The sequence below is a fragment of the Oncorhynchus masou genome, chromosome 5 (genome assembly GCF_036934945.1).
Source record: "Oncorhynchus masou masou isolate Uvic2021 chromosome 5, UVic_Omas_1.1, whole genome shotgun sequence".
In the NCBI taxonomy this organism is placed as follows: Eukaryota; Metazoa; Chordata; class Actinopteri; order Salmoniformes; family Salmonidae; genus Oncorhynchus; species Oncorhynchus masou.
This window is the reverse complement of record NC_088216.1, coordinates 16,495,208-16,510,535: the sequence shown is the minus strand read 5'-3', so window position 1 is coordinate 16,510,535 and position 15,328 is coordinate 16,495,208. Positions and strand designations below refer to the sequence as shown.

The window sequence follows — 15,328 nt, the reverse complement described above, 5'->3', positions numbered from 1 at the left end:
CCGGCGGGAATCGGAGTGCAGATGAGCCGGCTGAAACTGAACTGTTTCGGCGCCCCTCCACCACCACCGGTCACCTCCCCGGGGCTGAGCTCGTTGAGAGTGGAGGGACCCCCCAGCCCCAAGCCGCCTCCTCCGCCGCCCTCGTAGGATTCAGAACCATGGAGAGCGCCCAATGGACCGGCGTGAGCCACCGAGCCCAGGGAAAACAAGGGCTCAGCAGACAGAGTCGCGTTGTCGGACAGTTCCTGGGGCGCGGCAGCTTTCCGCGGGTAAACACTGGCGATGATGCAGATGACCGCGCCGAGGAAGACCACGGAACCAGCACCGACCAAGACTACAACGAACTTCATAGCGGCAGCGCGGCGAGATGGGCTAAAGTGATCGATAGATTAGCCTACAAATCAGAGATCAAATTCAGTTGGCAAGATAGATTCTACTGAAAAATAAGGTCCGTTTTCCCCCGCACAATCTAGATTACATTAGGCTATGAAAATGCTATAGCCAACATCACTCGTGCGATTTCATAATCCGCTCCTCGATAGCCTATCAGTTGATTAATCTACCTGCTTTTTATATGATTAAATAAAACGAATAACCTAGGCCTATATTATAATACGCCACCCCTAAAAAAAATCTCCCAACGCGCAGGAAACAAACGACAGCGGTTGACAGACGCGTTTGTTGCGTTTTTCTCTAAATGTAGAAATACCGATTGTTCTGTCAGCAGGCCTAAATCGAAAGACCGTCTCCCTCTCTCGGTGTTGCTAAGCTCCGCTCCTGTCCTCCGTCCGTAGTTACTATGGGAACCGTGACAGAGTAGGCGGGGAGACAGACGAGGGAGTGGAGGGTGTGTATGTGTGGGATGCGTCATTGGAGGTGAAGAAGAAAATAACATTATAAACACCATCTAATATGGTAGAGGCGCGTGTGTGTGTGTGTGTGAGAGAGAGAGAGAGAGAGAGAGAGAGAGAGAGAGAGAGAGAGAGAGAGAGAGAGAGAGAGAGAGAGAGACCAAAATACTACACCCGTTTATGGATTGTGTGTGTGTATGTGCGCGCTCACAGCAGAAGTGTGTATGAGGCATACATCCTCTATTACCAGACCGGAACATAAACCACTTCGATACGATATCCCCCACGCACAGCACGAGTCTAGTCTAGTCTGCCTGGACAATATACTCTGGTAAATCAAATCAAATTCAACGTTATTGGTCGCGTACATATTTTGCAGATTTTATCGCAGGTGCAGGGAAATTGTTATGTTTTTAGCTCCAGCTGTGTAGTAATATCTAACAACACAAAACAATACAGTCAATCCCCGCACTCAGAACAGCCTCACTCTGTCGGGGCATGGACTCTACGTGTCGAAAGCGTTCCGCAGGGATGCTGGCCCAAGTTGTCATCAATGCTTCCTATAGTTGTGTCAAGTTGGCTGGATGTCCTTTGGGTGATGGACCATTCTCGATACACACAGGACACTGTTGAGCTGAAAAACCCGGCAGTGTTGCAGTTCTTGGCACTAGCCAGTGGCCTGGCACCAACTACCACAGCTGTTCAAAGGCACTTAAATATTCTGTCTTGCCCATTCACCCTCTGAATGGCACACACACACAGTCCATGTCTCAATTGTCTCAAGGCTTAAAAATCATTCTTTAACCTGTCTCCTCCCCTTCATCTACACTGATTGAAGTGGATTTAACAAGGGAACTCAATAAGGGATCATAGCTTGCATCTGGATCCACCTGGTCAGTCTATGTCATGGAAAGAGCAGGTGTTCATAATGTTTTGTGTACTCAGATTATGTATATGATGGTGGGCATAGACAGTATGGACAGTTTATGAGTAGAAAAGGTGTACCGCAGTAGTTAGGATAAGCCTTGACTAGAATACATTATATACATACGAAGTGGGTAAAACAGTATGTAAACATGATTAAAGTGACCAGTGTTCAATGACTGTGTAATTAGGGAAGCAGTCTCTAAGGTTCAGGACAGAGTACTGAGGCCGGCTAGTGGTGACTGTTTAACAGTCTGAAGGCCTGAAGATAGAAGCTATTTTTCAGTCTCTCAGTCCCAGCTTTGATGCACCTGTACTGTTTCCGGGTTCTAGATGGTAGCGGGGTGAACAGGCCATGACGTGGGTGGCTGAGGTCCTTGATGATCTTCTTCTTCCTGTGACACCAGGTGCTGTAGATGTCCTGGAGTGACAGCCATCACACTAGGAAGTCCCATCTGTCCAGTCCCTAAACCGCAATGGGAGGCCAGCCAGAGATGGGGAGAGGAGAGAGGGTGAGGAGAAGGGAGGATGGGCTGGTTCTGGGAGAGAATGGAGGAACAGGGAGACCAAACTAGAGAGGATTGAGGCCATCCAGAGGAGGACTGGCTGTGGTTGGGAGAGGAGGGGGGACCATGGGTGGCCTGCCAGGTTATGGGCTGGGCTGGATGGGAGAAGGTGGTAGAGAGTTGAGGACATGGATGCTAAAGGGAGATGAAGGATTGAAGGTGAGGAGTGTGGTAGAATAGGACAATAGTAGACAAGGCATACAAATCGAATCACAATTTATTGGTCACATACACATGGTTAGCAGATGTTAATGCGAGTGTAGCGAAATGCTTGTGCTTCTAGTTCCGACAGTGCAGTAATATCTAACAAGTAATGTAACAATTCCACAACAACTATCTTATACACACAAATCTAAAGGGGTGGATGAGAATATGTACATAGAAATATATGGATGAGCGATAGCCGAGCGGGATATGCAAGGTGCAATAGATGGTATAAAATACAGTATATACATGTGATACATAAGATATGTAAACATTATTAAAGTGCCATTATTTTGAGTGGTATTGTATAAAGTGACTAGTGATCCATTTATTAAAGTGGCCCTTGATTGAGTCTCAATGTAGGCAGCAGCCTCTCTGAGTTAGTGATTTCTGTTTAGCAGTCTGATGGCCTTGAGATGAAAGCTGTTTTTCAGTCTTTCGGTCCCAGCTTTGATGCACCTGTACTGACCTCGCTTTCTGGATGATAGCAGGGTGAACAGGCAGAGGCTCGGGTGGTTGTTGTCCTTGATGATCTTTTAGGCCTTCCTGTGACATCGGGTGCTGTAGGTATCATGGAGGGCAGGTAGTTTGCCCCAGGTGATGCGTTGTGCAGACTGCACCATCCTCTGGAGAGGGCCGTGCAGTTGCCATCATACCAGGCTGTGATACAGCCCAACAGGATCCTCTCAATTGTGCAATCTGTAAAAGTTTGTCAGGGTTTTGGGTGACTGTTGCGTCTTCTTCACCACACTGTCTGATGTTTGTCTGTGATGTGTACACCTAGGTACTTAAAACAGGTCGTGGGAAGGACAATGGGAAGAGAAGGGGCTATCTTTTCTCACAATAGTGTGTCTACAGATATTCTCTCAACTTCTGTGTTCCGTGGCTAACCCCTGAAGTCCACCAAAGCCCTGGAAGCACAACCATCGCCCCAACCTTCATCTCTTCAAACCTTTTGAGAGTGCAGGCTAAGAGCAAAAATCCTGCCCATGTGACCTGTGTTAACAGTGCCACCATGTGGACCATCAGGGAACTACAAACAGTGGTCTGAGCTCAGGCCAGTTTCCCCAGACCTACTACTCTAAATCTAGGACTAGGCTTGATCCGGGCCCTGGAAACCAGCCATAGAGAATCAAATACAACCTTCTCCTTCAGTTGAAAGCCAAGATTCCAGATTGAATCTTAAAGCGATAAACTCACAAGAATCAGCATATAAAAAGAGGTCAGAGAATTCCTCTGAAAAGAACTGAAGAGATGAACGACAAAAAGAACGGTCTTGGAGGTGTTTATTAAAAGCCTCGCACAACAGAACATATACAGAAAGCAACAACGAACGAATGTCAACATGACCACGCTCACCTTACCTGTACAATAAGGGCTCGCAAAACATGCTTCAGCTACATTATCACAACGTTACCAATCGACATTATCCTCGTCATTATCATCATCATCATTACCATTAACAACAATTCAATGTACATCATTCATATTACCAATATTACGAGACACAAAATGCAGTCTTGATACACATTTATAATTCATTAAAAATCTGGGGTTTTCCATTCTTATCAAACCCATATTGGACATGAATCAAAACAATAACAATCAAAGGTAATAATTAAAAAAGTTAAAGCATACACATTACGCTTCATTCAAAAATATATGAGGTACATAAGCAAAAGCCCTCGAAATGAACCCCCCCCCCATAAAACAGTTCACATGGACAAACATTTAATATTTGATTCTTCAGGTCGGCTTCTTGTCATTACATTAAAGTGCCAATGACATGGCTCTTGAAATTACATCCAAAAATTGACAAATGAAAAAAAAAAAAAGTTCTCAACAAAAGAAATCTAGAGCCCTGCTTGGTATAAATGTAGGCCACTATGTCAAGTTGTGCTACCTATTTATAATCAACTGTTAAATCACCACCAAGAAGTACATGAACACTCCTACTGGCTTAACCAATGACAGTCAAGACAATCTACTGGTTTAGCCAATGACAGTCAAGAGAATCTGTTTTATCCATTAACAGCTGAATGAAGATGTGTTTGTGGTAGGATGTGTATTATTATTATCACAGTATCAAAGACTAGACGACAATCAACCATCGATCTAATACAGTATACGGACCAGATGCAGTGGAGTTGGAACTGAGCAGCTATAAGGCAACACATGCTTTTAAATATTGTAATAATATTGTACAAATACACCAGACAGAGAGAGAGAGGGGGGGGGGGCCCTATAGAAACAGGGGCAGCACCAGAAGATGGTCAGATCTGGGACCAGGATATCAGAACGTCAACACAAACTGGGTCAGAAGGCCATTGAGAGGTTTGGACTACAGGTTATTCCACAGAGAATATCTGGTAGGTGCAAACAGAAGTGTTCACGGTGGATAGGTTACATACTACATCGTCATTACTCCCACTCCATGCAGTCCACAGCTTAAATAATTAGAGAGTCCGTTTAGCGTCCTGACTGAGGTTCCAGGAATACTGGACATTCTGGAATCTTGAAGGCGACAGCGAGTTAAAGGCAGGCATTGGAACATGGCAATAAGAAAAGCAATAACTTAACTTTCTATGCTTTCCTCGCTTATTTGTATTATTTTTGCAGCTGAATTAACGTTGTGCGTGCATATAAATATATACTTATATCGGCCTGTGCATTCGAGAGAGAGAGAGAGAGGGGGAAAGAAGAAGGGCTTGTAATTCACATGTGGATATTGGATACGGAAATGATACAGAATACGGTTGTTGTCAACAATGGAGTCAAGTGCGTTGCTAAATATCTCAACGTAGAAATGCAGTATTGCCGAAGCCCAACAAAGCGAGTGCAACGTCATTTCATCACCTCATTTAAACCTTAAAGAGTTGGACTTCCAATGGAGAAAATGGGTTTAAATATGAACAAATAACAAACACTTGTCGGTTGTATGAATTTCCCTACAATAAAGATTGAATTGATTTGAACGTTATTACGACTGAAGGTGTCTGTTACCAGCCTCCAAACAGTCACGGTTGCGAGAGTGGACATGAATTGAATAAACTTTATTGATCCTCAGAAGAGAAATCATGCTGCATAAAGATAGACAATCAGCATTATTATAGATGTATATTGCACGTCCTGCTCTTAGCTTTTTATAGTTCTGTTCCAAAAAATAACGCTCTTCTTCAATATTCAAATGGCCTGAATTTGATTATTATTGGAAGTTTTTTTTTAACCTTCTGTGTTAATACAGCATTACTCCCTAGCCTGGTCCCAGACAATGACCACAGGAGTTGGCCAAGAAAGCACAAACAGATCAGGGAGCCAGGCTAACTCATTCATCTCCACTTCTTTGATCTCTTCCTATGGCTTGGTTTGTGGGGGGTTCTTCATTTGGAGTGAGGAGGAGGTGGTATTTTCTGGGTGTATTGGTTGGGGGGAGGAGGGGCGGGATGAGGGGGAGGGGAACTCTTTGATAGTGACGGTGAGGAGGTTGGTGGTGACGTCGGTCACGACCACGTTGGTGCTGCTCGCCACCATCTCCGGGTGCCAGTCGGGGTCGCCCTCGGCGGGGACCCTCTGAGGGTTGGAGGTCAAGGGGCAGGCGCTGGCGGCAGGGGGTGAGGAGGGGAAGCGGTACTGACGGAGGGCGGCTGGCGTTTCTGCCGACGCCGATGGCGTAGCTTCCTCTTCCCCTCCTGAGGTGCAGAAAGGTCCAGAGCATCAACATCATCCTCCTCTTCATCAAAGGAGGAAGAGGAGGATCCGGAAGCAAAGGAGAGGAAGGGGAGGAGGGGGTTTGGTCTTTGTTCAGCATTCTGGTTCTTCTGGAGCTCTGGGGGGTGGCTAGGCGTAGACTTGGCAGAGGAGGCCAAAGCCTGGGTGCTCAAGTTGGGAGCCGACCCAGAGGCAGACGCCCCAGTGGCGGGTCCAGGAGGGGTAGGATGGTTCTGGGCGGGTGTGGTGGATCCACTGGAGCTGGAGGGAGAGGGGGGTGGCTGGGTGTCCCTAGCCCCTGAGGTCCCTGTGCTGGAGCCTGTAGCTGAGTGTGGAAGGTGTAGAGGTCCGGGGCCGCCACACTGGAGACCAAACGGCTTCCCGTACATGGGGAACCCCAGCATGGGCTGGAAGGGCCGGTACGGAGCCTCTCCACTCCTCTTCCCTATGATCCTATTTCGGGAGGGGATGTTCTGACGACCCCCTTGGAGGGACATGGAGCTGGAAGGCGCCCTCCGGTTACCCCCGCCGCCCCTTCCTCCGCCTCCACTTCCTGGTTTGTCGATGACCTTGAGGTTTAGGATGATGCGACCCCGTTTGACCTCGCGTGGTTTGACACGACGATTGAGGATGCGGACGGTCTCTGAGAAGGGGGAGACGGGGGGCCGCGAGGGGAACCCACTGGAGCCGGAGAAGGATCCGGGAGAGGCCAGGGGGTCGGGGCGAGGTAAGGGGCGGCGGGACATACTAGTGCAGCGGCGAATGTCTTTCTTCAGCTTGTGTGTCGCTGCCAGGGAGTTGAGTTTAGGGGAGGGCGCTGGAGAGGCAGAGGGGAAGGAGGATGGAGGGGCTCGAGGAGAAGAAGAAGAAGTGGAGCGAGGAGCTCGAGGGGTGGAGATCTCCCTCTTCTGGGCTCCACGTGCCTGAGAAGGGAGGAGAGAGAAGGTGAGAGATGAAAGTAAAGTGAGTCGTAAACTCAAAAGGAGAATATCATCATCATAACTTCCAGCAGGAAAGGTTTTGTCTTGCTCTTACATTCTCATTGGGACAGGTAATATATCAGCTAGTCCTAATTCTGGTGTGGTTGTGATAGTGGCACACAAGAACATCCAAAACAATACCTTGGCAGGAAGGTTTTTGGGTTTGGGTCCCCGCTTCTTTGGTCCGTGGAGTTCTCTCTCACGCTCTCTGAGGGAAAAAAACAAAGGGAGTGAAGTACAACCCTCGCCTGCCTGGATACAATAGGCTGGGATGGGTTGAATTGGGATTGAGCCAATTATTGAAGTAATAACATCTAGGCCTCGACTGATACAGTTCAAAGCCAAATGAAGGAAACGTTTATTAATGTAACATCCTGTTTCTCATACATCCCAACTTCAAGTTAGACAGGGATGATCAAAAGACCCGGGGTGGCGTCCCAAAATTATTATTATTTTTTTTAAATTGCACCATATTCCCTACGTAGGGCACTACTGTTAACAAATCTCTATGAGCTCAGGTCAAAAGTACTGCACTATAATCGGCAATAGGGTGCAATATGAGACAGACTGGGTGTGTGAAGGCAGAACAGCGGTCCCCAGGACGACTAGCTAGCGGTTGGTTGCTATGGCGTCAGCTCATAGGGATCTGAATGAAGAAAAAATTAAAGAATAACAGTTTGACGTTTGTTTGACTAAGACTGAACAGAGAAAGAGAGAGAGACACACACACACACACACAGGATCATTTTAGTTCCATGATCCCCCTGTAAGCAGCAGAGTGCTTTGAAGTGTGTTTGGCAGGAAGAGACAAAGAGAGGACTTGCACAGATATAAGACCTTTATATATAGACAGAGTGAAAGAGAGGGAGAGAGAGCGCAACAGAGAGAGAGAGAGATGGAAAAATGAGGGAGAACAGGAAAACTGATGTTGGGATGAGAGAGAAACAGCAGAGAGAATTGTGTTACCCCTTTTAATGATTTCTCAAATGTCCTTACTGTGTCATAAACATCACTTCTCTTAAAGGAATTGAATAATGTGTAAGAATTGAAATACTGTTAACTGTTCCACTCACTTCTGTTCAAATCCTGCAATCAGTCTGTCATCCAGGATATTCTCTTCTGGTTCCCAGGTACTGTGTCTAAAGCAAAGAAGTGGCACAATGGTTTTATTTCTACATTTACATAACCTGCAAGGAGTGGAATGTTAGCACAAAACAGGTCTGGATTTCAGGCTAACATTTTCTGGTTATGGTATAAATTGGAGACTTATAAGTCTATTAAAGATGTAGCTACTAGGATAGATGTACTATAAAACACAACATGTCTCTTCAGACAAGGTGATTGCTGGTATGAAAAGACTCACAATTCTGAATGATTGTTTTTGTTAGGAACGCAATCACTTACTTCAGTGCCCATCCTTTCCATTTCACCAGGTATTCTAGGCGAGACTGAAGAGAGAAAGGTACAGAGGAATGAGGAAAAAGCCCAAAAGTGTTCAATACTGTATTCAGCCATTTTATAGCGAGTGTAAGAGCAAAAATGTCTTCTTATTATCTAGCTATTCATGATCACTAAGATAAATATTAACAGTAACGCATTTCTCTAAATAATACGTAACTCAATACATTGAGTAATATAAACTGGCTCAGTTCTGACTAACACGTTGGCTGGTATGCCGGTCTTGTTTTGTAGTTTTAGAGGGAAAAGCTGCTACAAAACACTACCATCAAGCAGACACAGACAGGCTGGCTAGCAGATTAGTTCCACTGGCATCTGGACAAAACATTCACTCAAGCTGGAGAGGGAATAACTGATTTAGCTGCTATGTAGCTAAAGTTAATAATGACACACCGTCGACTTTAATGTATGGTTTGGCGAGATAGTTTATGGTATGTGGGGTGCAATCATATATTTATAGTCTAGCTGTCTGGGTAAAAAGTCAAAGACAAAGCATAGATTTGCATTTGACGCAAACCCGGCCTTTATTTTAATTGGCATTGCTAATTAGCTAAAGGTTACGTTGTCTTTACACGCCGACTCGTTTGTGTAACGTTAGCTATTTTTTACGACAATTCACTGCAAACCATCAGCACAGCACACTTGCTAGCTTCTCGGCTAGCTAAAACGGCTTGCTAGAGAAGCGTCCGCTTGCTACTAGCTACAACAAGGCCTCCCCGTTGTCATTAAAAAACAGATCCTCGGTTCTCGCCCTCGAAGCACGCCGCGGAGACCCTCGCCCACGTCTGCTCTTCTGCAGCGACAAAAAAAACGGCGGCATGCTCACCTTGCGAACGCGGCGTTTCAGAATGGCTTCCGCGGCGAAAACGCGTTCCCCGACCGCAGAGAGCTCCATCTCTCAACGCCCGACTGCTCTCTCGGTCCAGACGACCAACTCCACTGTCTGGTGGCAAGACCAGAGCAGACCACTTTCTCTTTCCCCCAAATCTGTCACAGTGGCAGCAGACAACACACACTACACCCGGAGGCAGGAGAAGAGAGGACCTCTGTCACGTGGACGGGGTCAGCCCCTTCTGGTTGTCCTGGCAACGCAGGCGGCCTCGACAAGATGCAGGAAGGAGAGCGTTATTCGTCCTGAGTCTTGTTCTGGAGGCAGCTCTGCAGAGTGGTCACAAGCTGGCACAGCCACCAAGTCATACAACATGCTAACCTTAACATATTAAGTGCACCTTTGTCCTGTGCATTTTGCCTTTCCTGATTTCAATGGTAGTGAATGAGGTAGCCTGTTCCCAAAACTGTTATTGTGCTGCCTTGCCGACTTCTATGGTCATTGTTTAGCGTGACAGTGACCATAGGAGTTGGCAAGACACACAAACCGGCAGGGACAAGGAGGAGTCTTGGACACAAATAATCTCTTTGTGTTTTAACGACCTTTTGTTACAGAAGAAAAAGGAAATGGCGGGCTGCTACCAGTAATTTAGGAGCAGTGGAGGACTCTGTTATAGTTGGTTAGTTTGCTAATGACAGAGAGAGGGAGGTTAAACTATACTGAGCAAAATATAAAACGCAACTTGTAAAGTGTCCCATATTTCACAAGCTGAAATAAAAGATCCCGGAAATGTTCCATACGCACAAAAAACATATTTCTCTCAAATGTTGTTCACAAATTTGTTAACATCCCTGTTAGTGAGCATTTGATAATTTATCAAGATTATCCATCCACCTGACAGATGTTGCATATCAAGAAGATGATTAAACAGCATGATCATTACACAAATGTACCTTGTGCTGGGGACAAGGTGTAACCACACCAGGCCAGGTCCTCCCCATCAGGCTTCTTCACCTGTGGGATCATCTGAGGGGGAGGGGTGCTGAGGAGTATTTATGTCTGTAATAAAGCCCCTTTGTGGGAAAGACTCATTCTGATTGGCTGGGCCTGGGTGGGCCAAGCTCCCAAGTAGGTGGGCCGATACCCTCCCAGGCCGACCAAGGCTGTGCCCCTAACCAGTCATGTGAAATCCATAGATTAGGGCCTAATTCATGCAATTCAATTGATTGATTTCCTTATATGAACTGTAACTCAGCTAAATCTTTGAAATTGTTGCATGCTACGTTTATATTTTTGTTCAGTGTGTATACATTTAGAAACAGTGTGTCTGGAAGGATCAGCATAGCAGCAAGGTCATGCAGAAGACCTATTCTATTCTATTTTATTGTATTCTATATTATTGTATTGTAGTGTATTCTATTGTATTGTATTTTATGATATTTTATTGTATTCTATTGTATTCTATTAAATTCAATGTTATTCTATTTATTCTATTGTATTATATTGTATTGTTTCTATTACATTTCTGTCACTGGAAAGTGGATCATGTGCAGATGAGTTGCGTTTGGAGGAAAGAGTTGTTGTTTAAAAAATGATGTGCAATCTGATCAAGTCAACTTTTCTCACAGGAGAGCCTTCCCTACTATTTGAACTGTCAAAATAGATCAAGTTGGCCATGACTCTCTCATCCTCAGCTCAACCCTGGCAGTGTGTCCTAGCCTTAGATGGAGTGAGAGTTAGAATACCTCATGATAAGCTGTAGACCATACAATTTACCAAGAGTTTTCACCAGCACAGACTGGACTATGTTGCAGGATTCATCTGATGGCATTGAGGAGTTTACCACATCAGTCACCGGCTTCATTAATAAGTGCATCAACGATGTCATCCCCACAGTGACTGTACGTACATATCCAAACCAGAATCATTGGATTACAGGCAACATTTGCTCTGAGCTAAAGGCTAGAGCTGCCACTTTCAAGGAGCAGGACACTAATTTGGACGCTTATAAGAAATCCCACTACATCCTTTGACGAACCATCAAACAGGAAAAGCATCAATACAGGACCAAGACCAAATTCTACTACACTGGCTCTGATGCTCGTCGGATGTGGCAGAAATTGCAAACTATCATGGATTACAAAGGGAAACCAAGCCACGAGCTGTCCAGTGACGCAAGTCTACCAGAAATACCTTCTATGCTCACTTTGAGACAAACAACACTAAACCATGCATGAGAGAACCAGCTGTTCCGGATGAATATGTGATCACACTCTCCGTAGCTGATGTGAGTAAGATCTTTAAACAAGTTAACATTCACAAGGCTGCAGGGCAAGATGGATTACCAGGACATGTTCTCAGAGCATGCACTGACCAGTTGGCAAGTGTCTTCACTGACAGTTTCAACTTCTCCACGACCCAGTCTGTAATTCCTACTTGTTTCAAGCAGACCACCATAGTCCTTGTAACCTGTCTAAATTACTATCGCTCGGTAGCACTCACATCTGTAGCCATGAAATGCTTTGAAAGGCTGGTCATGGCTCACATCAACACCATCATCCCAGACACCCTGGATCCACTCCAAATTGCATACCGTCTCAACAGTTCCACAAATGATGCAATCTCTAGTGCACTCCACACTGCCCTTTCACATCTGTACAAAATGAATACCTCTGTGAGAATGAGGTTCATTGGCTACAGCTCAGCATTCAACACCATAGTGCCATCCAAGCCCATCACTAAGCTAAGGATGCTGGGCGTAAACAGCTCCCACTGCAACTGGATCCTGGACTTCCTAACACTCCCCCCCCAGGTGGTGAGGGTAGGCAACAACACATCCCCCACACTAACCCTCAACACGGGGGCCCCTTAGTCCCCTCCTGTACGCCTTGATCACCCACGACTGCTTGGCCGCTCACGACTCCAACACCATAATTTAGTTTGTGACGGTGGGAGGCCTGACCACTGACAATGATGAGACAGCCAACGGGGAGGAGGTCAGAGACCTGGCAGTGTGGTACCAGGACAACAATCTCTCCATCAAAGTCAGGAAGACAAAGGAACTGATCGTGGACTACAGGAAACGGAGGGCCGAGCACGCCCCCATCCACATTGACGTGGCTGTAGTGGACCAGGTCGAGAGCTTCAAGTTCCTTGGTGTCCACATCACAAAGGAATTATAATGTTCCACAGAAACCAACACAGTCGTGAAGAGGGCACGACAACACGTCATCCCCCTCAGGAGGCTGAGAAGATTCGACATGGACCCTCTGATCCTCAAAAGGATTTATACCACTAAAACATTGAGAGCGTCTTGACTGGCTGCATCACTGCTTTGTAAGGCTACTGCATGGCATTTGACCACAAGGCGCGACAGAGGATAGTGCGGACGGCCCTGTACATCACTGGGGCCGAGCTCCCTGCCATCCAGGACCTCTATACCAGCCGGTTTCAGAGCCCTAAAAACTGTCAAAGACTCCAGCTACCCAGTCATAGACTGTTCTCTGCTACTGCATGGCAGGCGGTACCGATGCACCAAGTCTTGAACCAACAGGACCCTGAACAGCTTCAACCCCCCAAGCCTTAATAAGACTGCTAAATAGTTAGTTAAATATTTAAGCAATAGCTACTCCGACTCTCGGCATTGACCCTTTTTCTACTCTTTTGACTGATCACCTACGCTGATGTTACTGCTTATTATCTATCCTGTTGCCTAGTCACTTTATCCCTACCTATATGTACATATCTATCTCCATTACCTTGTACCCCAGCACATCGACTCGGTATTGGTACACCGTGTATATAGCCAAGATATCGTTACTCATTGTGTATTTATTACTCATGTTATTATTTTTCAAATGTTCTGTTATTCCTCTCTATATTTTTGCATCGTTGGAAAGGTTCCATAAGCAACCATTTAACCGTTAGTCTACATCTGTTGTTTTTGAAACATGTCACTAATAAAACTCCATTTGAGAAGTGCAGAAAATGTACCTGGAGAACAATAAACTAGAATATTCTATTCTATTATGTCTACCAAATAAAACTGCTTAAATCTGTGACGCCCCTGTACACAGATCCAGGGTCAGATTTTCTATCTAAATCCTCTAATTAATCATTTAGAGTGTGAATGAAAAAGCCTCGAGGAGGCCGCTTCGTCCGACACACATTCAGTCTATGCACTGTGCCCCCTCCTCTCATTTATTGGTTTTCTAAAATTGGTGTAGGCAACGCCTTCCAATGCGTGTTCACTGATTGGTGCAGCTCACATCAATCAAGCATTGCAGCAAGGTTGGTTGAACGCCAGGCGGTTGTTGATTTTCCATCAAAAGTCGTCAGTCACTGGTGGAGAGGAGTCGCAGTAATCAGGTAAGGTTTATGATGAGCTCCTTCCTAAACTAAACCGATTATCGTAGATAAGAGTACAATGAAAGTTAGCATAAATGCGTTTGTTTCCAATTGAAAGAATATTCATTCAGTGTCAGTTCTCTTTCGCGATTCTGCCCTTGACTGTATCCGTAGCTAAGCAAAGCTAGCTATGTTATGTGTGCAGAATTGATTCAGAGACTGGACTGAGAGATACGCTTTAACTGGCAGGACTCGTGAATTGCATGAATGGCACCGCTTGTTCACGTTGAATAAGGAGCCAGACAATGCCTTATCATTCAAGAGGTTTGCAATGGAAACGGACTAAAGGCAAAGCAATTCCACATTGACTCCACAAGCTGTGGCAGTTTTGAAATAAACTTTTGCTTTCAGTTTTTGATTGTCACCCCCCCTCCCATCTGTTGTCTTTAGTAAAGCTAAGCACATAATGCTGCTCAGCTATGCAGTTGGGACATGGTTGTCTCACAAGGGAGTGGGTGGGGACCAAATGCTGGGCTGGGTTCAAATACTATTTTAAATACATTTTGATTCATTTACCTGTGTTCAATTGAGCTTGTCTGGTGAAATGGAACCAACAGAATAGTCCCAGATGTGTAAAACCCACCCATTTGGGGTTGGCATTACAGACACGCTGAAGTGAATGCTCAAAGTATTTTGAAGATTTCAAATAGTGTTTGAACCCAAGTCTGATTGCATCACTGTTGTTGTTCATAGACCAGAGAGAACTACTCAAGATACCAGATCAGGTAAACATAATTATGACCTTTGTACACATTCATATCTTGACTGTTTGCAGTAGGAGTGATTCCTCTCAACTAGAACCAAGACAGACCATGATTTTGGGGATTTTCACAAAATGCAATCCATAGAAGAATTGGTCTCTATTTTCGTGAGGAATCAATCACACAATACCTCTTGATGATTTCCATCCCTGTCTGCACTCTTATCATCCCTTATCTGTCCTTGTTTGATTCCTTGCATCCTATCTCCTCACCTAGGCCTAACTCTCAACTGTATTGGAGGAGGAGGTCCAAGGACCCTCCCCTCAAACCGTCTACTCCAATGGGTTTTGAGAAGGAAGCAAACAGAGAGAATGTGAAGTATTGTGGAAGAATGAAACGAGACAGAGCCTGTTCCTTCCTTTCTCTCCCCTCTCTGTACCCAGGCCACCAGCATGCAGTTTCTAAGGGGAGTCATGGAGACTGTGTCCGCCGTCTCCAACCTCTTCTCCAACCCCTACCGTGTCAGGGAAGTACCACTGTCAGAGTACAGCGGAGGGGGGAAAGTCAAGCTGAAGGAGGAGGGACGCATGGTGCTGTACAAGAACACCTCTTGTCAGAGTTGGGACTGCCTGCTCAAGTGCCCTGATACGCCCACAGTCGCCTTGAGGTGGGTTGGGGGGCAGAGAGAGTGGGATGGGAG

At 45.7% G+C, this 15,328-nt stretch overlaps 1 protein-coding gene and 1 pseudogene across 1 annotated transcript in view; one reads left to right on the top strand and one right to left on the bottom strand.

Moving 5' to 3' along the window:
- The window catches only part of LOC135528397 (uncharacterized), a 20,400-nt gene extending 10,397 nt beyond the window's left edge, over positions 1 to 10,003 (bottom strand). The window contains exons 1-6 of the mRNA XM_064957458.1: positions 9,518 to 10,003; positions 8,638 to 8,681; positions 8,307 to 8,372; positions 7,375 to 7,441; positions 6,139 to 7,176; positions 1 to 389 (exon numbers count right to left, since the gene is read on the bottom strand). The exon at positions 1 to 389 is cut by the window's left edge and continues 370 nt beyond it. Of these exons, the coding sequence (XP_064813530.1) occupies positions 1 to 389; positions 6,139 to 7,176; positions 7,375 to 7,441; positions 8,307 to 8,372; positions 8,638 to 8,681; positions 9,518 to 9,586 (1,673 nt within the window). The 5' untranslated portion in view covers positions 9,587 to 10,003. The remainder of the gene's footprint in view (positions 390 to 6,138; positions 7,177 to 7,374; positions 7,442 to 8,306; positions 8,373 to 8,637; positions 8,682 to 9,517) is intronic.
- Positions 10,004 to 13,800: 3,797 nt separating this feature from the next.
- Positions 13,801 to 15,328, top strand: part of LOC135534899 (85/88 kDa calcium-independent phospholipase A2-like) — a 31,954-nt pseudogene continuing 30,426 nt past the window's right edge.